General features: G+C 37.7%; 1 protein-coding gene across 1 annotated transcript in view; it reads left to right on the plus strand.

Moving 5' to 3' along the window:
• Positions 1 to 3435: 3435 nt before the first annotated feature.
• The window catches only part of LOC311104552 (rho GTPase-activating protein 17-like), an 89340-nt gene continuing 69480 nt past the window's right edge, over positions 3436 to 23295 (plus strand). The window contains exon 1 of the mRNA XM_084146420.1: positions 3436 to 3572. Coding sequence (XP_084002546.1) covers positions 3520 to 3572 — 53 coding nt within the window. The 5' untranslated portion in view covers positions 3436 to 3519. The remainder of the gene's footprint in view (positions 3573 to 23295) is intronic.

Below are 23295 nucleotides of genomic sequence, written 5' to 3' on the forward strand. Positions count from 1 at the left end.
GGAAATTTCATGGCCATATGAAACACCTCATGAAGTTCACATCAAGGAATTTGTTAGACTTGTACATACCTACTATTAACAGTAATTAAAGTTCAGTCACCATGTGGAATTCATATCACTGCACTGTAATAATAAATGTGTTGTAACATAACATTGTAAAATCATTATAATAACATTGTAATAACATATTGCATGGCCATAGTGCTCTTTATTTAATAAATTGAGAGTATGATTTTGTAAGCCTGACTGCCTAGTCACTCATTAGAAACAACACTGTTTTCATCATGTTGAGAACATCCCTGGGTTGCCATAATGGCAATACCATTTTCAAAAAGCAAAAATGTACAGAGAAATAGTTTCACCTGACCGCTAGCTACTGTATTGTAAGCCTATTATGTGCTGCTGTTGAATCAAATAGGTGGATAAGCCCCTTTAAACCTATAGTAAACAGTTGTGTGACAGGTAGAAAGCCATTAATGCATCTCAAGCAATCTGCTTTACACACTCTTTTGTCAGTTTTTTCAAGTGTGTCACTTCGACAGGGTTGTTTTACCAAGGTATCACATGCCACTCACTAGTAGGCAGTGGCGGCTCCTGAAAAAATTCTCAGGAGGGGCAATTTTTCTGATGATTTAGGTGACCTACACACATTTAAAAAAAGATATGTCCAGCAACAACATGAAGACAGGGGCAGCATATAAGTCAATACCAGAAGCATTTATTGACTGATCTCAAAAGTGTTGGCTTACCAGGGTTGGTGGAGCCCTCAGTTTCATCTTTGCCTCGCAAAGCTAACTCAAACACTCCGCAAAACTTCACACACTGGATTAGCCGGCTGAGGATGTGGCGGTTCTTGCTAATGTCGTAGTAAATATATTTGTTATAGTGAATATGGAATATGATATGTTGAGTAAAATGTTGTGCTAAGATCTATTTAGGTCAGGAGCTGGTTATAAGTTCTGTTCCTATCCAATAACAATGGACAAAAGGGTCCTATCTTGTCAGCCTTGTCAGCAGGTGGCCAAGGACAACACCCACGCCATAGGCCTCTCAGTTCTTCCAACTCACGAGTTCTTGCTCTGAGGACACACACACACACAAACACACACACACACACATCATCACTGTTAAACACACACACACACACACACATCATCACTGTTAAACACACACACACACACACACACACAAAAATCCCCTCTCTTAGGCTGAACATTTGAAGACAGAGAACCCGACTCAGAGCCAATGCAACAGTGACAGTAGCCTGGAGGTGACCTCGCCCAACTCATCAGGACCAATCAGAAGATCAGAACTACTAGATTGAACCTACTTCATTTATTGCATAAAATGTCTGCACACAATGTTTCGGGGCTCTCTTCAGATAATAATAATAATAATAATAATAATATGCCATTTAGCAGACGCTTTTATCCAAAGCGACTTACAGTCATGCGTGCATACATTTTTGTGTATGGGTGGTCCCGGGGATCGAACCCACTACCTTGGCGTTACAAGCACCATGCTCTACCAGCTGAGCTACAGAAAGTGGATACTCATGGATGCGCATTGCAATTGTAAAATGTCAACACAATTGGAGACACCACGTCATTTTTGGAGACATGTTATTGACAGTAAACTATTGTAGATGCGACTGCTAACTAAATAAAACATTTTAGCTGGCTAGCTAATCATCTTAGCTAAATGTGGGGCAAACAATTCAGTTATTTACCGTTAATTTGAGGGATTGGGGTGAAAGAAATCGAGTTACATAGTGATACTTTACGATATACTGTATTGACAATATCGCAATATTTTAGCGCTAGTTGGCTGTACCTGCACCAAAACACCATTATTGTTCCTTCATAGCTTGTTCTCAATCTTTTCACATTGGGAGCCAATTTGTTTTCAGCACTTTTATTTCCATGACTGATCAAAACTCGTTCTCATGGCTTTCTGATCCCTCTGCAACAGACATATGGTGCGCAATAAAATCACAGTATCGAATCGCAATACGTATAGAATCATGAGACTCGCAATGCTGATGCATATATCTTATCGTGAGGTTCCTGGCAATTCCCAGCCCAAGTTCATTTGCCACAACAAATCTCTTCGCTAGCAAACGCGATGTCTTCTCCAAAACGGCAATGTGTCTCCAGCAATGTTTACTTTTTTGACGTTCTATGGCATCTCCACTTTCCAAGCATATATGACCACATGTAATATTTTGGTAAGTGATGCAAATAGTGAACTATGTAGGGCCAGGATGTAAAATATATGTAGCTGCAGCAATTTATCTTATCTGATATGGTAAGTAATGGGGCTTAATTTATAGCTCCCTAAGAGTTTGACGAACGGGTCCGTGAACGCGATTCCAGATATATTTACCTCTGAATAAACTGCCTTTATTACACCATATCCACCCTGTCCAAAGTCTCTACTTGGTCTCAGTTGGTTCTCCAGTAAACTTGTGATTATCAACACTAACCTCATCGTTGTGGCGGCGGACAGCTAGCCTGTATCCCTCGTCATCCAGTTGAGTGAGTGGCAATGTCTTTTTTCGTTCGTACCAATTTTTGGAAAATCCTCGGGTGTAGGACTTTCCGCCTTTAGTAGAAACCTGTTGAATTATTAAATTTGGTCTGGGAGGTCCTAATTGTTTCGTTGCCAATTTATCTTCGTTTGTTCGCCGACAAAAAGGAACTTCTTTCAAACAATCCACTCTTTTCTCAGTTACGTTCATGGTTACGTAACGTATGACGAAAGCGCGTAAGTGCAAGCCCACAGACACCCATTGAGATTGTATTGAAGGCTCTGAAATTTGAAAAAAATAGATTTTACATGGGAGTCTATGACAGACTTCTGGGCGATTTTCAACCTGACTGAAATCGCCCCAAAAGGGGGGGAGCCATTTGAAGCACGACTTTAGCCTGATTCGACATTTAGTGGCAGTGTGGCACTGTGGCAGATCAGACGTATAGATTACAACACTGATAACTACTGTTGCCTTGATATAATTGATTAGAAAAAAAATCCCTTCCTTTTCCCGTTTGGCAGTGCGTCGCCCATATCGCCCTATTGAACAGGCCGCCCCTGCTAGTAGGCCATGTACGCTTACCAAGGTATCACATGCCACTCACTAGTAGGCCATGTAGGCTAGCCTACAGTAGGGAAGTGAATTGCACTTCCTCCTTTTACACACCACTGTTCGACACAGTATTTGGAATATAGGAGTAGCCCACAAAGTGAAAATAGAAAGAGCGAAAACTGAACGGGGTTGTGTCCTGTAATTGCCTATTCACTTTGTCAGACGAAAAAACATTGCGGGGAATGACAATCGATTCTTATTAGAACGCTCCAACAACACCTATGCAGTAGCGAGCAGCAGAGTCAACGTAACATTTTCAGCAATACAATGGCAGCGACGTAGATCAACTTTTGGACTTGCTTTCTAAAAGGATCCTAGGGTGGGCCTTGCAACTTCTTGAAACTTGTTGGTTACGGTGGAACAAGGACGCAAACATGAAGAAACAGTTTAATCGCATGAAACAGCTCGCCAACCAAACAGTTGGAAGGTAGGCGAAGTATTTTGGATAAATAAAAGAGTAGGCTACTATTATTTAGTGGGGTCAGTCTGCATTTCCTTTTGCTGTGTTGCAGTCATTGCTGTCATTTATTTAGTCGGTAGTGTTACATTGTAGTTAGGCTACATTGTAGTTACATTGTAGCTTTGTAGTTACAGTGTAGCCGCTGAGACGGGCTTGGCAGCTGTAATTGTCGTGGCATGACCAAACTGTCACTAACCATGTTATGATACATATCTCCCCATCACAAATCGTTTCCTGACCATAGCCAGCCTTTGTGAGTTTTATCTCATCTCAGTGGGCTTTGTCAGAAGTGTTGTGCCACATGAGTGCTCAAGAATGTGTTGATAACAATTACATGTGATAATATAAGAAAGACATGCCTAACATAATACCTTTTATAATGAATAACTTTTGTAGTGAATGCATGAACATGTCATCAAAAAAGGTTAAAGTCACAACCTGTTGGGGATATAATGTCTGAATGGTTTGCATGACAAATGTTAACTTCTTACAGGTAGACTACATGCATCATGCATAGATTGGCCTACATTATTGTGTTATGCTTTATGAGTGGTGAAGCAACAATGTGGTGTGGGAAGAAAGTAAAAATGGTGGTCTAACTAGTTCACCAGTAACCATGATGTAATTCCTGCATTGTGGACAACCTGCCTTGTATATAGCTAGTGTGCTATGATGGAAAAACACTGACTGCTATATGTTTATAGCCAAATCCCATGTAAAGGGGAATCCCAATCCATCCATCCAACCAGGCACTGTGCAGCCCCCATCCCAGACTGCCTCCTCACTGACCTCTAACCCTACAGGGTTGCCCTCAGGTGCTCAACACCACTGTTGTCCCTCAGTCTCTGCTGATGTCCACTGAGCTAACACCACTGTTGTCCCTCAGTCTCTGCTGATGTCCACTGAGCTAACACCACTGTTGTCCCTCAGTCTCTGCTGATGTCCACTGAGCTAACACCACTGTTGTCCCTCAGTCTCTGCTGATGTCCACTGAGCTAACACCACTGTTGTCCCTCAGTCTCTGCTGATGTCCACTGAGCTAACACCACTGTTGTCCCTCAGCCTCTGCTGATGTCCACTGAGCTAACACCACTGTTGTCCCTCAGCCTCTGCTGATGTCCACTGAGCTAACACCACTGTTGTCCCTCAGTCTCTGCTGATGTCCACTGAGCTAACACCACTGTTGTCCCTCAGTCTCTGCTGATGTCCACTGAGCTAACACCACTGTTGTCCCTCAGTCTCTGCTGATGTCCACTGAGCTAACACCACTGTTGTCCCTCAGTCTCTGCTGATGTCCACTGAGCTAACACCACTGTTGTCCCTCAGCCTCTGTTGATGTCCACTGATCTAACACCACTGTTGTCCCTCAGCCTCTGCTGATGTCCACTGAGCTAACACCACTGTTGTCCCTCAGTCTCTGCTGATGTCCACTGAGCTAACACCACTGTTGTCCCTCAGTCTCTGCTGATGTCCACTGAGCTAACACCACTGTTGTCCCTCAGCCTCTGTTGATGTCCACTGAGCTACAGTATTATCACATTAGGATTGTCTATCGACCATAAGTACTGCACACTATATACTCCAGTAGTATTTCCTCTGGAATAACTATTAAAGCTCTAATGGATGAGTGCTTCACACTGGTAGCTTATAGTGCATATGTGTAAAACTCATTCCACGAAGGGCTGCAGGTTTTCACTCTTCCCTTGTACTTGATTGATGAATTAAGGTCCCTGATTAGTAAGGAACTCCCCTCAGCTGGTTGTCTAGGTCTTAATTGAAAGGAAAAAACAAAAACCAGCAGACACTAGGCCCTCTTTGGAATGAGTTTGACAACCCCTGCTATAGTGGATGATGGGGGTTACATTGCCCCTCATAATGTAAAGTGTTATATAAATACAATCCATTATCATTAAGCCTATCCATAACTTTCCCCTGTCTGTAATAGTCATTACAGTTTAAGTTAGAGGCCTTGATTGCCTATCCAGTCTTTTCCATTCAATGGGACATAGCTCTAAACACAGCTGGGCAGGCTGACAGCTAGAGAGGTTGCATCCCAAATGGCACCCTATTCCATTTATAGTGCATTTTTGACCCGGGCCCCATATGGCTCTGATCAAAAGTAGTGTACTATAAGATTACTTTATTGGTCAATTATACCGAAACTTGACTTCCGCCTTTAACCCAACCCCTCCAAAAGAGACACATACATACACAGGTATATACATTCACACATACTGTATATACATACATACATACATACACACATACATACATACATAGATACATACATAGATACATACATACACACACACACACACACACACACACACACACACACACATACATACATACATACATACATACATACATACATACATACATACATACATACAGTGAATAGGCTGCCATTTGGGACACACAGTGTAGACAGACGTGCATGCCGCCACCTGCTTTAGGCAGAACTACTCTACACACTGACATTCCTATGGGACTGCCTGGTAGGCCTACCAAACAAAAGGCTTTTCACAAAAACAGTTGGCTCAACACAGGAGTTGCATGAGGAGTAATTTATGCAGGAGTTTGTTGTGAACTCTGAGTATCTATGAGTATCACAAACTAATATGAATGACCTCAAACTAAAAGTAGTTTTGATGAGAATGATAAAGAGAAACAGTTTGATCAATGCAGAAAAGTATGTATTACGCATGAACACATACCTACAGGGAATATAGTGACTAGGGAAACAAAACTCAAAGTAATACTAATACATTTAACCTTAACTTTTAACCCTAACTTTTAGCAGAAAATAACAATGTTTTTTTCCGGTTTTGATGGTGACTATGTGGAGGGTGGTGTACTGATGGTGTAATGATTCATATAAATCTCCCCTCTGTATGTCACCACCCTGGTGATGAGGGCCTCTGTCTGTTTCCGGAAAGGACAGGTGGGCTAAAGTCTGTACCAGTAATACTGTATTGGTAGTCAAAGCTAGTGTAGTAGGGTGTTTATTTAAGTGATAATTTGAAGGATATATTGGCACGGTTTGGAGGATATATTGGCACGGTTTGGAGGATATATTGGCACGGTTTGGAGGATATATTGGCACGGTTTGGAGGATATATTGTCACGGTTTGGAGGATATATTGGCACGGTTTGGAGGATATATTGGCACGGTTTGGAGGATATATTGGCACGGTTTGGAGGATATATTGTCACGGTTTGGAGGATATATTGGCACGGTTTGGAGGATATATTGGCACGGTTTGGAGGATATATTGGCACGGTTTGGAGGATATATTGGCACGGGTAGGGCCGGCAAACTGTGCCATATATCCTCCAAACACGGGTTCGAGGGCATTATCACTTTTATACAACCTGTTACCAACATATTCAAATAATGATTGACATAGTTTAATAAAAAAACTTTATTTTGATGAATTTATTCATACTATTTCATCCTTCCACGAGATATAGTCCCGACACAAATCTAAGGTTGCTACCCAAGCCGTCTGGTCATTTGTTCAATCGGTTCGGTTGCCAGAGACGCGACCCAGTCGTTAAATATTTTTGTTCTGTATCTATGTACGCGACCCAGTCATTCGTTCTAAATGTTCCATTGCCATACTGGCTGGTAACATTCTTATCCCTTGCTTGCTAGCTTGCCAACTACGGCTAACTTACAGTCACGTCAAACAGTACAGCCAGAATAACAGCAAAGTAGCTGCATTTGCGTTTGTTTAAGCTGTTTTCTAGTGACATTTATTTGGACACATCAATAACAATGAGCTAATGATGTGCGATTTCGCCTGGCATAGAAAATGTGCTCTCTCGTCAGGACACTGTTGTTCAGAGGAGCTAGCCAACAACACAGCTAACACAATCACTTCAAACTGAAGCTGGAAAGACTGCAAACTAGCTGCATTTCGTTTAGTTTTACCTGTTTTCTATTGATATTTCTTTGTATATATCCATAAAAATGTTGCCAGCTGATTCATGATTTCGACTGGCTGAGAAAAGCTGTCTGCCTGTCTGTCTCATCCCGACTCCCGACACGTTCATTACTATAGGACAGCTGGAGATCGAATTTCAATATTGAATAAATGTTGCAAATGTCGGAGAGACAGACGGCAAGGTTTATACAAATCTCTGGTGTTGAAAACTAAATGTTAGTCTAAAAGAAATGGGAGATAATGTCTAGATGCTTTTTATAGTGGAGATCAAGTTTATACATTGCCTGGCTGGGTTGATGAGACAGTGGAATAGACACCTGCTGGAATGCGGTTTTAACCAATCAGCATCCAGGATTAGACCCACCCTTTGTATAATGTCATACTGTAGTCTCACTTCCAACCCTGTCTCTTCATAGTAATGCTATAAGCCTGACAAGAGAGGCTAGTCATTCTGTTCTGGTACTATATTTATAAAGCTAGTCATTCTGTTCTGGTACTATAGTTATAAAGCTAGTCATTCTGTTCTGTTCTGGTACTGTAGTTATAAAGCTAGTCATTCTGTTCTGGTACTATAGTTATAAAGCTAGTCATTCTGTTCTGGTACTGTAGTTATAAAGCTAGTCATTCTGTTCTGTTCTGGTACTATAGTTATAAAGCTAGTCATTCTGTTCTGTTCTGGTACTGTAGTTATAAAGCTAGTCATTCTGTTCTGTTCTGGTACTGTAGTTATAAAGCTAGTCATTCTGTTCTGTTCTGGTACTGTAGTTATAAAGCTAGTCATTCTGTTCTGTTCTGGTACTGTAGTTATAAAGCTAGTCATTCTGTTCTGTTCTGGTACTGTAGTTATAAAGCTAGTCATTCTGTTCTGTTCTGGTACTGTAGTTATAAAGCTAGTCATTCTGTTCTGGTACTGTAGTTATAAAGCTAGTCATTCTGTTCTGTTCTGGTACTATAGTTATAAAGCTAGTCATTCTGTTCTGTTCTGATACTGTAGTTATAAAGCTAGTCATTCTGTTCTGTTCTGGTACTGTAGTTATAAAGCTAGTCATTCTGTTCTGGTCTGGTACTGTAGTTATAAAGCTAGTCATTCTGTTCTATTACTATAGTTATAAAGCTAGTCATTCTGTTCTGGTACTGTAGTTATGAAGCTAGTCATTCTGTTCTGTTCTGGTGCTGTAGTTATAAAGCTAGTCATTCTGTTCTGGTCTGGTACTGTAGTTATAAAGGTAGTCATTCTGTTCTGGTACTGTAGTTATAAAGCTAGTCATTCTGTTCTGTTCTGGTACTATAGTTATAAAGCTAGTCATTCTGTTCTGTTCTGGTACTGTAGTTATAAAGCTAGTCATTCTGTTCTGGTACTGTAGTTATAAAGCTAGTCATTCTGTTCTGTTCTGGTACTGTAGTTATAAAGCTAGTCATTCTGTTCTGGTCTGGTACTGTAGTTATAAAGCTAGTCATTCTGTTCTGGTCTGGTACTGTAGTTATAAAGCTAGTCATTCTGTTCTGGTACTATAGTTATCAAGCTAGTCATACTGTTCTGTTCTGGTACTATAGTTATAAAGCTAGTAATTCTGTTCTGGTACTGTAGTTATAAAGCTAGTCATTCTGTTCTGTTCTGGTACTGTAGTTATAAAGCTAGTCATTCTGTTCTGGTCTGGTACTGTAGTTATAAAGCTAGTCATTCTGTTCTATTACTATAGTTATAAAGCTAGTCATTCTGTTCTGGTACTGTAGTTATGAAGCTAGTCATTCTGTTCTGTTCTGGTACTGTAGTTATAAAGCTAGTCATTCTGTTCTGGTCTGGTACTGTAGTTATAAAGCTAGTCATTCTGTTCTGGTACTGTAGTTATAAAGCTAGTCATTCTGTTCTGTTCTGGTACTATAGTTATAAAGCTAGTCATTCTGTTCTGTTCTGGTACTGTAGTTATAAAGCTAGTCATTCTGTTCTGGTACTGTAGTTATAAAGCTAGTCATTCTGTTCTGTTCTGGTACTGTAGTTATAAAGCTAGTCATTCTGTTCTGGTCTGGTACTGTAGTTATAAAGCTAGTCATTCTGTTCTGGTCTGGTACTGTAGTTATAAAGCTAGTCATTCTGTTCTGGTACTATAGTTATCAAGCTAGTCATACTGTTCTGTTCTGGTACTATAGTTATAAAGCTAGTAATTCGGTTCTGGTACTGTAGTTATAAAGCTAGTCATAGTGTTCTGGTACTGTAGTTATAAAGCTAGTCATTCTGTTCTGGTACTATAGTTATAAAGCTAGACATTCTGTTCTGGTACTATAGTTATAAAGCTAGTCATTCTGTTCTGTTCTGGGACTATAGTTATAAAGCTAGTCATTATGTTCTGGTACTGTAGTTATAAAACTAGTCATTCTGTTCTGGTACTGTAGTTATAAAGCTAGTCATTCTGTTCTGGTACTGTAGTTATAAAACTAGTCATTCTGTTCTGGTACTGTAGTTATAAAGCTAGTCATTCTGTTCTGGTACTATAGTTATAAAGCTAGTCATTCTGTTCTGTTCTGGTACTGTAGTTATAAAGCTAGTCATTCTGTTCTGGTCTGGTACTATAGTTATAAAGCTAGTCATTCTGTTCTGGTACTGTAGTTATAAAACTAGTCATTCTGTTCTGGTACTGTAGTTATAAAGCTAGTCATTCTGTTCTGGTACTGTAGTTATAAAACTAGTCATTCTGTTCTGGTACTGTAGTTATAAAGCTAGTCATTCTGTTCTGTTCTGGTACTGTAGTTATAAAGCTAGTCATTCTGTTCTGGTCTGGTACTGTAGTTATAAAGCTAGTCATTCTGTTCTGGTCTGGTACTATAGTTATAAAGCTAGTCATTCTGTTCTGGTACTGTAGTTATAAAGCTAGTCATTCTGTTCTGTTCTGGTACTGTAGTTATAAAGCTAGTCATTCTGTTCTGGTCTGGTACTGTAGTTATAAAGCTAGTCATTCTGTTCTGGTACTGTAGTTATAAAGCTAGTCATACTGTTCTGGTACTGTAGTTATAAAGCTAGTCATTCTGTTCTGGTACTATAGTTATAAAGCTGGTCATTCTGTTCTGTTCTGGTACTATAGTTATAAAGCTAGTCGTTCTGTTCTGGTACTGTAGTTATAAAGCTAGTCATTCTGTTCTGTTCTGGTACTGTAGTTATAAAGCTAGTCATACTGTTCTGGTACTGTAGTTATAAAGCTAGTCATTCTGTTCTGGTACTGTAGTTATAAAGCTAGTCATTCTGTTCTGGTACTGTAGTTATAAAGCTAGTCATTCTGTTCTGGTCTGGTACTGTAGTTATAAAGCTAGTCATTCTGTTCTGTTCTGGTACTGTACTTATAAAGCTAGTCATTCTGTTCTGTTCTGGTACTGTAGTTATAAAGCTAGTCATTCTGTTCTGGTACTGTAGTTATAAAGCTAGCCATTCTGTTCTGGTACTGTAGTTCTAAAGCTAGTCATTCTGTTCTGGTACTGTAGTTATAAAGCTAGTCATTCTGTTCTGTTCTGGTACTGTAGTTATAAAGCTAGTCATTCTGTTCTGGTACTGTAGTTATAAAGCTAGTCATTCTGTTCTGGTACTGTAGTTATAAAGCTAGTCATTCTGTTCTGGTACAATAGTTATAAAGCTAGTCATTCTGTTCTGGTACTATAGTTATAAAGCTAGTCATTCTGTTCTGGTCTGGTACTGTAGTTATAAAGCTAGTCATTCTGTTCTGGTACAATAGTTATAAAGCTAGTCATTCTGTTCTGGTACTATAGTTATAAAGCTAGTCATTCTGTTCTGGTCTGGTACTATAGTTATAAAGCTAGACATTCTGTTCTGGTACTATAGTTATAAAGCTAGTCATTCTGTTCTGTTCTGGGACTATAGTTATAAAGCTAGTCATTATGTTCTGGTACTGTAGTTATAAAACTAGTCATTCTGTTCTGGTACTGTAGTTATAAAGCTAGTCATTCTGTTCTGGTACTGTAGTTATAAAACTATTCATTCTGTTCTGGTACTGTAGTTATAAAGCTAGTCATTCTGTTCTGGTACTATAGTTATAAAGCTAGTCATTCTGTTCTGTTCTGGTACTGTAGTTATAAAGCTAGTCATTCTGTTCTGGTCTGGTACTATAGTTATAAAGCTAGTCATTCTGTTCTGGTACTGTAGTTATAAAACTAGTCATTCTGTTCTGGTACTGTAGTTATAAAGCTAGTCATTCTGTTCTGGTACTGTAGTTATAAAACTAGTCATTCTGTTCTGGTACTGTAGTTATAAAGCTAGTCATACTGTTCTGGTACTGTAGTTATAAAGCTAGTAATTCTGTTCTGTTCTGGTACTGTAGTTATAAAGCTAGTCATTCTGTTCTGGTCTGGTACTGTAGTTATAAAGCTAGTCATTCTGTTCTGGTCTGGTACTATAGTTATAAAGCTAGTCATTCTGTTCTGGTACTGTAGTTATAAAGCTAGTCATTCTGTTCTGTTCTGGTACTGTAGTTATAAAGCTAGTCATTCTGTTCTGGTCTGGTACTGTAGTTATAAAGCTAGTCATTCTGTTCTGGTACTGTAGTTATAAAGCTAGTCATACTGTTCTGGTACTGTAGTTATAAAGCTAGTCATTCTGTTCTGGTACTATAGTTATAAAGCTGGTCATTCTGTTCTGTTCTGGTACTATAGTTATAAAGCTAGTCGTTCTGTTCTGGTACTGTAGTTATAAAGCTAGTCATTCTGTTCTGTTCTGGTACTGTAGTTATAAAGCTAGTCATACTGTTCTGGTACTGTAGTTATAAAGCTAGTCATTCTGTTCTGGTACTGTAGTTATAAAGCTAGTCATTCTGTTCTGGTACTGTAGTTATAAAGCTAGTCATTCTGTTCTGGTCTGGTACTGTAGTTATAAAGCTAGTCATTCTGTTCTGTTCTGGTACTGTACTTATAAAGCTAGTCATTCTGTTCTGTTCTGGTACTGTAGTTATAAAGCTAGTCATTCTGTTCTGGTACTGTAGTTATAAAGCTAGCCATTCTGTTCTGGTACTGTAGTTATAAAGCTAGTCATTCTGTTCTGGTACTGTAGTTATAAAGCTAGTCATTCTGTTCTGGTACAATAGTTATAAAGCTAGTCATTCTGTTCTGGTACTATAATTATAAAGCTAGTCATTCTGTTCTGGTCTGGTACTGTAGTTATAAAGCTAGTCATTCTGTTCTGGTCTGGTACTGTAGTTATAAAGCTAGTCATTCTGTTCTGGTACTGTGTATATAAAGCTAGTCATTCTGTTCTGGTACTGTGTATATAAAGCTAGTCATTCTGTTCTGTTCTGGTACTGTAGTTATAAAGCTAGTCATACTGTTCTGGTACTGTAGTTATAAAGCTAGCCATTCTGTTCTGGTACTGTAGTTCTAAAGCTAGTCATTCTGTTCTGGTACTGTAGTTATAAAGCTAGTCATTCTGTTCTGTTCTGGTACTGTAGTTATAAAGCTAGTCATTCTGTTCTGGTACTGTAGTTATAAAGCTAGTCATTCTGTTCTGGTACTGTAGTTATAAAGCTAGTCATTCTGTTCTGGTACAATAGTTATAAAGCTAGTCATTCTGTTCTGGTACTATAGTTATAAAGCTAGTCATTCTGTTCTGGTCTGGTACTGTAGTTATAAAGCTAGTCATTCTGTTCTGGTCTGGTACTGTAGTTATAAAGCTAGTCATTCTGTTCTGGTACTGTAGTTATAAAGCTAGTCATTCTGTTCTGTTCTGGTACTGTAGTTATAAAGCTAGTCATTCTGTTCTGGTACTGTAGTTATAAAGCTAGTCATTCTGTTCTGGTCTGGTACTGTAGTTATAAAGCTAGTCATTCTGTTCTGTTCTGGTACTGTAGTTATAAAGCTAGTCATACTGTTCTGTTCTGGTACTGTAGTTATAAAGCTAGTCATTCTGTTCTGGTACTGTAGTTATAAAGCTAGTCATTCTGTTCTGGTACTATAGTTATAAAGCTAGTCATTCTGTCCTGGTACTGTAGTTATAAAGCTAGTCATTCTGTTCTGGTACTGTAGTTATAAAGCTAGTCATTCTGTTCTGTTCTGGTACTGTAGTTTTAAAGCTAGTCATTCTGTTCTGGTACTGTAGTTATAAAGCTAGTCATTCTGTTCTGGTCTGGTACTATAGTTATAAAGCTAGTCATTCTGTTCTGCTACTGTAGTTATAAAGCTAGTCATACTGTTCTGGTACTGTAGTTATAAAGCTAGTCATTCTGTTCTGGTACTGTAGTTATAAAGCTAGTCATTTTGTTCTGGTCTGGTACTATAGTTATGAAGCTAGTCATACTGTTCTGTTCTGGTACTGTAGTTATAAAGCTAGTCATTCTGTTCTGTTCTGGTACTGTAGTTATAAAGCTAGTCATTCTGTTCTGGTACTGTAGTTATAAAGCTAGTCATTCTGTTCTGTTCTGGTACTGTAGTTATAAAGCTAGTCATTCTGTTCTGGTACTGTAGTTATAAAGCTAGTCATTCTGTTCTGGTCTGGTACTGTAGTTATAAAGCTAGTCATTCTGTTCTGTTCTGGTACTGTAGTTATAAAGCTAGTCATACTGTTCTGTTCTGGTACTGTAGTTATAAAGCTAGTCATTCTGTTCTGGTACTGTAGTTATAAAGCTAGTCATTCTGTTCTGGTACTGTAGTTATAAAGCTAGTCATTCTGTTCTGGTACTGTAGTTATAAAGCTAGTCATTCTGTTCTGTTCTGGTACTGTAGTTTTAAAGCTAGTCATTCTGTTCTGGTACTGTAGTTATAAAGCTAGTCATTCTGTTCTGGTCTGGTACTATAGTTATAAAGCTAGTCATTCTGTTCTGGTACTGTAGTTATAAAGCTAGTCATACTGTTCTGGTACTGTAGTTATAAAGCTAGTCATTCTGTTCTGGTACTGTAGTTATAAAGCTAGTCATTATGTTCTGGTACTATAGTTATAATGCTAGTCATTCTGTTCTGGTACTGTAGTTATAAAGCTAGTCATTCTGTTCTGTTCTGGTACTGTAGTTATAAAGCTAGTCATTCTGTTCTGGTACTGTCGTTATTTAGCTAGTCATTCTGTTCTGGTCTGGTACTGTAGTTATAAAGCTAGTCATTCTGTTCTGGTACTGTAGTTAAAAAGCTAGTCATTCTGTTCTGGTCTGGTACTGTAGTTATAAAGCTAGTCATTCTGTTCTGTTCTGGTACTGTAGTTTTAAAGCTAGTCATTCTGTTCTGGTACTGTAGTTATAAAGCTAGTCATTCTGTTCTGGTCTGGTACTATAGTTATAAAGCTAGTCATTCTGTTCTGGTACTGTAGTTATAAAGCTAGTCATTCTGTTCTGGTCTGGTACTATAGTTATAAAGCTAGTCATTCTGTTCTGGTACTGTAGTTATAAAGCTAGTCATACTGTTCTGGTACTGTAGTTATAAAGCTAGTCATTCTGTTCTGGTACTGTAGTTATAAAGCTAGTCATTATGTTCTGGTACTATAGTTATAATGCTAGTCATTCTGTTCTGGTACTGTAGTTATAAAGCTAGTCATTCTGTTCTGTTCTGGTACTGTAGTTATAAAGCTAGTCATTCTGTTCTGGTACTGTCGTTATTAAGCTAGTCATTCTGTTCTGGTCTGGTACTGTAGTTATAAAGCTAGTCATTCTGTTCTGGTACTGTAGTTAAAAAGCTAGTCATTCTGTTCTGGTCTGGTACTGTAGTTATAAAGCTAGTCATTCTGTTCTGTTCTGGTACTGTAGTTATAAATCTAGTCATTCTGTTCTGTTCTGGTACTGTAGTTATGAAGCTAGTCATTCTGTTCTGGTACTGTAGCTATAAAGCTAGTCATTCTGTTCTGATCAGGTACTATAGTTATAAAGCTAGTCATTCTGGTCTGGTACTGTAGTTATAAAGCTAGTCATTCTGTTCTGGTCTGGTACTGTAGTTATAAAGCTAGTCATTCTGTTCTGGTACTATAGTTATAAAGCTAGTCATTCTGTTCTGGTACTATAGTTATGAAGCTAGTCATTCTGTTCTGTTCTGGTTCTGTAGTTATAAAGCTAGTCATTCTGTTATGGTACTATAGTTATAAAGCTAGTCATTCTGTTCTGTTCTGGTACTGTAGTTTTAAAGCTAGTCATTCAGTTCTGGTACTGTAGTTCTAAAGCTAGTCATTCTGTTCTGGTACTGTAGTTATAAAGCTAGTCATTCTGTTCTGTTCTGGTACTGTAGTTATAAAGCTAGTCATTCTGTTCTGGTACTGTAGTTATAAAGCTAGTCATTCTGTTCTGGTACTGTAGTTATAAAGCTAGTCATTCTGTTCTGGTACAATAGTTATAAAGCTAGTCATTCTGTTCTGGTACTATAGTTATAAAGCTAGTCATTCTGTTCTGGTCTGGTACTGTAGTTATAAAGCTAGTCATTCTGTTCTGGTCTGGTACTGTAGTTATAAAGCTAGTCATTCTGTTCTGGTACTGTAGTTATAAAGCTAGTCATTCTGTTCTGTTCTGGTACTGTAGTTATAAAGCTAGTCATTCTGTTCTGGTACTGTAGTTATAAAGCTAGTCATTCTGTTCTGGTCTGGTACTGTAGTTATAAAGCTAGTCATTCTGTTCTGTTCTGGTACTGTAGTTATAAAGCTAGTCATACTGTTCTGTTCTGGTACTGTAGTTATAAAGCTAGTCATTCTGTTCTGGTACTGTAGTTATAAAGCTAGTCATTCTGTTCTGGTACTATAGTTATAAAGCTAGTCATTCTGTCCTGGTACTGTAGTTATAAAGCTAGTCATTCTGTTCTGGTACTGTAGTTATAAAGCTAGTCATTCTGTTCTGTTCTGGTACTGTAGTTTTAAAGCTAGTCATTCTGTTCTGGTACTGTAGTTATAAAGCTAGTCATTCTGTTCTGGTCTGGTACTATAGTTATAAAGCTAGTCATTCTGTTCTGCTACTGTAGTTATAAAGCTAGTCATACTGTTCTGGTACTGTAGTTATAAAGCTAGTCATTCTGTTCTGGTACTGTAGTTATAAAGCTAGTCATTTTGTTCTGGTCTGGTACTATAGTTATGAAGCTAGTCATACTGTTCTGTTCTGGTACTGTAGTTATAAAGCTAGTCATTCTGTTCTGTTCTGGTACTGTAGTTATAAAGCTAGTCATTCTGTTCTGGTACTGTAGTTATAAAGCTAGTCATTCTGTTCTGTTCTGGTACTGTAGTTATAAAGCTAGTCATTCTGTTCTGGTACTGTAGTTATAAAGCTAGTCATTCTGTTCTGGTCTGGTACTGTAGTTATAAAGCTAGTCATTCTGTTCTGTTCTGGTACTGTAGTTATAAAGCTAGTCATACTGTTCTGTTCTGGTACTGTAGTTATAAAGCTAGTCATTCTGTTCTGGTACTGTAGTTATAAAGCTAGTCATTCTGTTCTGGTACTGTAGTTATAAAGCTAGTCATTCTGTTCTGGTACTGTAGTTATAAAGCTAGTCATTCTGTTCTGTTCTGGTACTGTAGTTTTAAAGCTAGTCATTCTGTTCTGGTACTGTAGTTATAAAGCTAGTCATTCTGTTCTGGTCTGGTACTATAGTTATAAAGCTAGTCATTCTGTTCTGGTACTGTAGTTATAAAGCTAGTCATACTGTTCTGGTACTGTAGTTATAAAGCTAGTCATTCTGTTCTGGTACTGTAGTTATAAAGCTAGTCATTATGTTCTGGTACTATAGTTATAATGCTAGTCATTCTGTTCTGGTACTGTAGTTATAAAGCTAGTCATTCTGTTCTGTTCTGGTACTGTAGTTATAAAGCTAGTCATTCTGTTCTGGTACTGTCGTTATTTAGCTAGTCATACTGTTCTGGTACTGTAGTTATAAAGCTAGTCATTCTGTTCTGGTACTGTAGTTATAAAGCTAGTCATTATGTTCTGGTACTATAGTTATAATGCTAGTCATTCTGTTCTGGTACTGTAGTTATAAAGCTAGTCATTCTGTTATGGTCTGGTACTATAGTTATAAAGCTAGTCATTCTGTTCTGGTACTGTAGTTATAAAGCTAGTCATTCTGTTCTGGTCTGGTACTATAGTTATAAAGCTAGTCATTCTGTTCTGGTACTGTAGTTATAAAGCTAGTCATACTGTTCTGGTACTGTAGTTATAAAGCTAGTCATTCTGTTCTGGTACTGTAGTTATAAAGCTAGTCATTATGTTCTGGTACTATAGTTATAATGCTAGTCATTCTGTTCTGGTACTGTAGTTATAAAGCTAGTCATTCTGTTCTGTTCTGGTACTGTAGTTATAAAGCTAGTCATTCTGTTCTGGTACTGTCGTTATTAAGCTAGTCATTCTGTTCTGGTCTGGTACTGTAGTTATAAAGCTAGTCATTCTGTTCTGGTACTGTAGTTAAAAAGCTAGTCATTCTGTTCTGGTCTGGTACTGTAGTTATAAAGCTAGTCATTCTGTTCTGTTCTGGTACTGTAGTTATAAATCTAGTCATTCTGTTCTGTTCTGGTACTGTAGTTATGAAGCTAGTCATTCTGTTCTGGTACTGTAGCTATAAAGCTAGTCATTCTGTTCTGATCAGGTACTATAGTTATAAAGCTAGTCATTCTGGTCTGGTACTGTAGTTATAAAGCTAGTCATTCTGTTCTGGTCTGGTACTGTAGTTATAAAGCTAGTCATTCTGTTCTGGTACTATAGTTATAAAGCTAGTCATTCTGTTCTGGTACTATAGTTATGAAGCTAGTCATTCTGTTCTGTTCTGGTTCTGTAGTTATAAAGCTAGTCATTCTGTTATGGTACTATAGTTATAAAGCTAGTCATTCTGTTCTGTTCTGGTACTGTAGTTTTAAAGCTAGTCATTCAGTTCTGGTACTGTAGTTATAAAGCTAGTCATTCTGTTCTGTTCTGGTACTGTAGTTATAAAGCTAGTCATTCTGTTCTGGTACTGTAGTTATAAAGCTAGTCATTCTGTTCTGGTCTGGTACTGTAGTTATAAAGCTAGTCATACTGTTCTGTTCTGGTACTGTAGTTATAAAGCTAGTCATTCTGTTCTGGTACTGTAGTTATAAAGCTAGTCATTCTGTTCTGGAACTGTAGTTATAAAGCTAGTCATTCTGTTCTGGTCTGGTACTGTAGTTATAAAGCTAGTCATTCTGTTCTGGTCTGGTACTGTAGTTATAAAGCTAGTCATTCTGTTCTGGTCTGGTACTGTAGTTATAAAGCTAGTCATTCTGTTCTGGTACTATAGTTATAAAGCTAATCATTCTGTTCTGTTCTGGTACTATAGTTATAAAGCTAGTCATTCTGTTCTGGTACTGTAGTTATAAAGCTAGTCATTCTGTTCTGTTCTGGTACTGTAGTTATAAAGCTAGTCATTCTGTTCTGGTACTGTAGTTATAAAGCTAGTCATTCTGTTCTGGTACTGTAGTTATAAAGCTAGTCATTCTGTTCTGGTACTGTAGTTATAAAGCTAGTCATTCTGTTCTGGTCTGGTACTGTAGTTATAAAGCTAGTCATTCTGTTCTGTTCTGGTACTGTACTTATAAAGCTAGTCATACTGTTCTGTTCTGGTACTGTAGTTATAAAGCTAGTCATTCTGTTCTGGTACTGTAGTTATAAAGCTAGTCATTCTGTTCTGGTACTGTAGTTATAAAGCTAGTCATTCTGTTCTGGTACTGTAGTTATAAAGCTAGTCATACTGTTCTGGTACTGTAGTTATAAAGCTAGTCATTCTGTTCTGGTACTGTAGTTATAAAGCTAGTCATTCTGTTCTGTTCTGGTACTGTAGTTTTAAAGCTAGTCATTCTGTTCTGGTACTGTAGTTATAAAGCTAGTCATTCTGTTCTGGTCTGGTACTATAGTTATAAAGCTAGTCATTCTGTTCTGGTACTGTAGTTATAAAGCTAGTCATTATGTTCTGGTACTATAGTTATAATGCTAGTCATTCTGTTCTGGTACTGTAGTTATAAAGCTAGTCATTCTGTTCTGTTCTGGTACTGTAGTTATAAAGCTAGTCATTCTGTTCTGGTACTGTCGTTATTAAGCTAGTCATTCTGTTCTGGTCTGGTACTGTAGTTATAAAGCTAGTCATTCTATTCTGGTACTGTAGTTAAAAAGCTAGTCATTCTGTTCTGGTCTGGTACTATAGTTATAAAGCTAGTCATTCTGTTCTGTTCTGGTACTGTAGTTATAAATCTAGTCATTCTGTTCTGTTCTGGTACTGTAGTTATGAAGCTAGTCATTCTGTTCTGGTACTGTAGCTATAAAGCTAGTCATTCTGTTCTGATCAGGTACTATAGTCATTCTGGTCTGGTACTGTAGTTATAAAGCTAGTCATTCTGTTCTGGTCTGGTACTGTAGTTATAATGCTAGTCATTCTGTTCTGGTACTATAGTTATAAAGCTAGTCATTCTGTTCTGGTACTATAGTTATGAAGCTAGTCATACTGTTCTGTTCTGGTTCTGTAGTTATAAAGCTAGTCATTCTGTTCTGGTACTATAGTTATAAAGCTAGTCATTCTGTTCTGTTCTGGTACTGTAGTTTTAAAGCTAGTCATTCTGTTCTGGTACTGTAGTTATAAAGCTAGTCATTCTGTTCTGTTCTGGTACTGTAGTTATAAAGCTAGTCATTCTGTTCTGGTACTGTAGTTATAAAGCTAGTCATTCTGTTCTGGTCTGGTACTGTAGTTATAAAGCTAGTCATACTGTTCTGTTCTGGTACTGTAGTTATAAAGCTAGTCATTCTGTTCTGGTACTGTAGTTATAAAGCTAGTCATTCTGTTCTGGAACTGTAGCTATAAAGCTAGTCATTCTGTTCTGGTCTGGTACTGTAGTTATAAAGCTAGTCATTCTGTTCTGGTCTGGTACTGTAGTTATAAAGCTAGTAATTCTGTTCTGGTACTGTAGTTATAAAGCTATTCATACTGTTCTGTTACTGTAGTTATAAAGCTAGTCATTCTGTTCTGTTCTGGTACTGTAGTTATAAAGCTAGTCATTCTGTTCTGGTCTGGTACTGTAGTTATAAAGCTAGTCATTCTGTTCTGGTCTGGTACTATAGTTATAAAGCTAGTCATTCTGTTCTGGTACTGTAGTTATAAAGCTAGTCATTCTGTTCTGTTCTGGTACTGTAGTTATAAAGCTAGTCATTCTGTTCTGGTCTGGTACTGTAGTTATAAAGCTAGTCATTCTGTTCTGGTACTGTAGTTATAAAGCTAGTCATACTGTTCTGGTACTGTAGTTATAAAGCTAGTCATTCTGTTCTGGTACTATAGTTATAAAGCTGGTCATTCTGTTCTGTTCTGGTACTATAGTTATAAAGCTAGTCGTTCTGTTCTGGTACTGTAGTTATACAGCTAGTCATTCTGTTCTGTTCTGGTACTGTAGTTATAAAGCTAGTCATACTGTTCTGGTACTGTAGTTATAAAGCTAGTCATTCTGTTCTGGTACTGTAGTTATAAAGCTAGTCATTCTGTTCTGGTACTGTAGTTATAAAGCTAGTCATTCTGTTCTGGTCTGGTACTGTAGTTATAAAGCTAGTCATTCTGTTCTGTTCTGGTACTGTACTTATAAAGCTAGTCATTCTGTTCTGTTCTGGTACTGTAGTTATAAAGCTAGTCATTCTGTTCTGGTACTGTAGTTATAAAGCTAGCCATTCTGTTCTGGTACTGTAGTTATAAAGCTAGTCATTCTGTTCTGGTACTGTAGTTATAAAGCTAGTCATTCTGTTCTGGTACAATAGTTATAAAGCTAGTCATTCTGTTCTGGTACTATAGTTATAAAGCTAGTCATTCTGTTCTGGTCTGGTACTGTAGTTATAAAGCTAGTCATTCTGTTCTGGTCTGGTACTGTAGTTATAAAGCTAGTCATTCTGTTCTGGTACTGTAGTTATAAAGCTAGTCATTCTGTTCTGTTCTGGTACTGTAGTTATAAAGCTAGTCATTCTGTTCTGGTACTGTAGTTATAAAGCTAGTCATTCTGTTCTGGTCTGGTACTGTAGTTATAAAGCTAGTCATTCTGTTCTGGTCTGGTACTGTAGTTATAAAGCTAGTCATTCTGTTCTGGTACTGTAGTTATAAAGCTAGTCATACTGTTCTGGTACTGTAGTTATAAAGCTAGTCATTCTGTTCTGGTACTATAGTTATAAAGCTGGTCATTCTGTTCTGGTACTATAGTTATAAAGCTAGTCGTTCTGTTCTGGGACTGTAGTTATAAAGCTAGTCATTCTGTTCTGTTCTGGTACTGTAGTTATAAAGCTAGTCATACTGTTCTGGTACTGTAGTTATAAAGCTAGCCATTCTGTTCTGGTACTGTAGTTCTAAAGCTAGTCATTCTGTTCTGGTACTGTAGTTATAAAGCTAGTCATTCTGTTCTGTTCTGGTACTGTAGTTATAAAGCTAGTCATTCTGTTCTGGTACTGTAGTTATAAAGCTAGTCATTCTGTTCTGGTACTGTAGTTATAAAGCTAGTCATTCTGTTCTGGTACAATAGTTATAAAGCTAGTCATTCTGTTCTGGTACTATAGTTATAAAGCTAGTCATTCTGTTCTGGTCTGGTACTGTAGTTATAAAGCTAGTCATTCTGTTCTGGTCTGGTACTGTAGTTATAAAGCTAGTCATTCTGTTCTGGTACTGTAGTTATAAAGCTAGTCATTCTGTTCTGTTCTGGTACTGTAGTTATAAAGCTAGTCATTCTGTTCTGGTACTGTAGTTATAAAGCTAGTCATTCTGTTCTGGTCTGGTACTGTAGTTATAAAGCTAGTCATTCTGTTCTGTTCTGGTACTGTAGTTATAAAGCTAGTCATACTGTTCTGTTCTGGTACTGTAGTTATAAAGCTAGTCATTCTGTTCTGGTACTGTAGTTATAAAGCTAGTCATTCTGTTCTGGTACTGTAGTTATAAAGCTAGTCATTCTGTCCTGGTACTGTAGTTATAAAGCTAGTCATTCTGTTCTGGTACTGTAGTTATAAAGCTAGTCATTCTGTTCTGTTCTGGTACTGTAGTTTTAAAGCTAGTCATTCTGTTCTGGTACTGTAGTTATAAAGCTGGTCATTCTGTTCTGTTCTGGTACTATAGTTATAAAGCTAGTCGTTCTGTTCTGGTACTGTAGTTATAAAGCTAGTCATTCTGTTCTGTTCTGGTACTGTAGTTATAAAGCTAGTCATACTGTTCTGGTACTGTAGTTATAAAGCTAGCCATTCTGTTCTGGTACTGTAGTTCTAAAGCTAGTCATTCTGTTCTGGTACTGTAGTTATAAAGCTAGTCATTCTGTTCTGTTCTGGTACTGTAGTTATAAAGCTAGTCATTCTGTTCTGGTACTGTAGTTATAAAGCTAGTCATTCTGTTCTGGTACTGTAGTTATAAAGTTAGTCATTCTGTTCTGGTACAATAGTTATAAAGCTAGTCATTCTGTTATGGTACTATAGTTATAAAGCTAGTCATTCTGTTCTGGTCTGGTACTGTAGTTATAAAGCTAGTCATTCTGTTCTGGTCTGGTACTGTAGTTATAAAGCTAGTCATTCTGTTCTGGTACTGTAGTTATAAAGCTAGTCATTCTGTTCTGTTCTGGTACTGTAGTTATAAAGCTAGTCATTCTGTTCTGGTACTGTAGTTATAAAGCTAGTCATTCTGTTCTGGTCTGGTACTGTAGTTATAAAGCTAGTCATTCTGTTCTGTTCTGGTACTGTAGTTATAAAGCTAGTCATACTGTTCTGTTCTGGTACTGTAGTTATAAAGCTAGTCATACTGTTCTGGTACTGTAGTTATAAAGATAGTCATTCTGTTCTGGTACTGTAGTTATAAAGCTA

Source organism: Coregonus lavaretus, assembly GCF_964263955.1.
Source record: "Coregonus lavaretus genome assembly, chromosome: 28".
Classification (NCBI taxonomy): Eukaryota; Metazoa; Chordata; class Actinopteri; order Salmoniformes; family Salmonidae; genus Coregonus; species Coregonus lavaretus.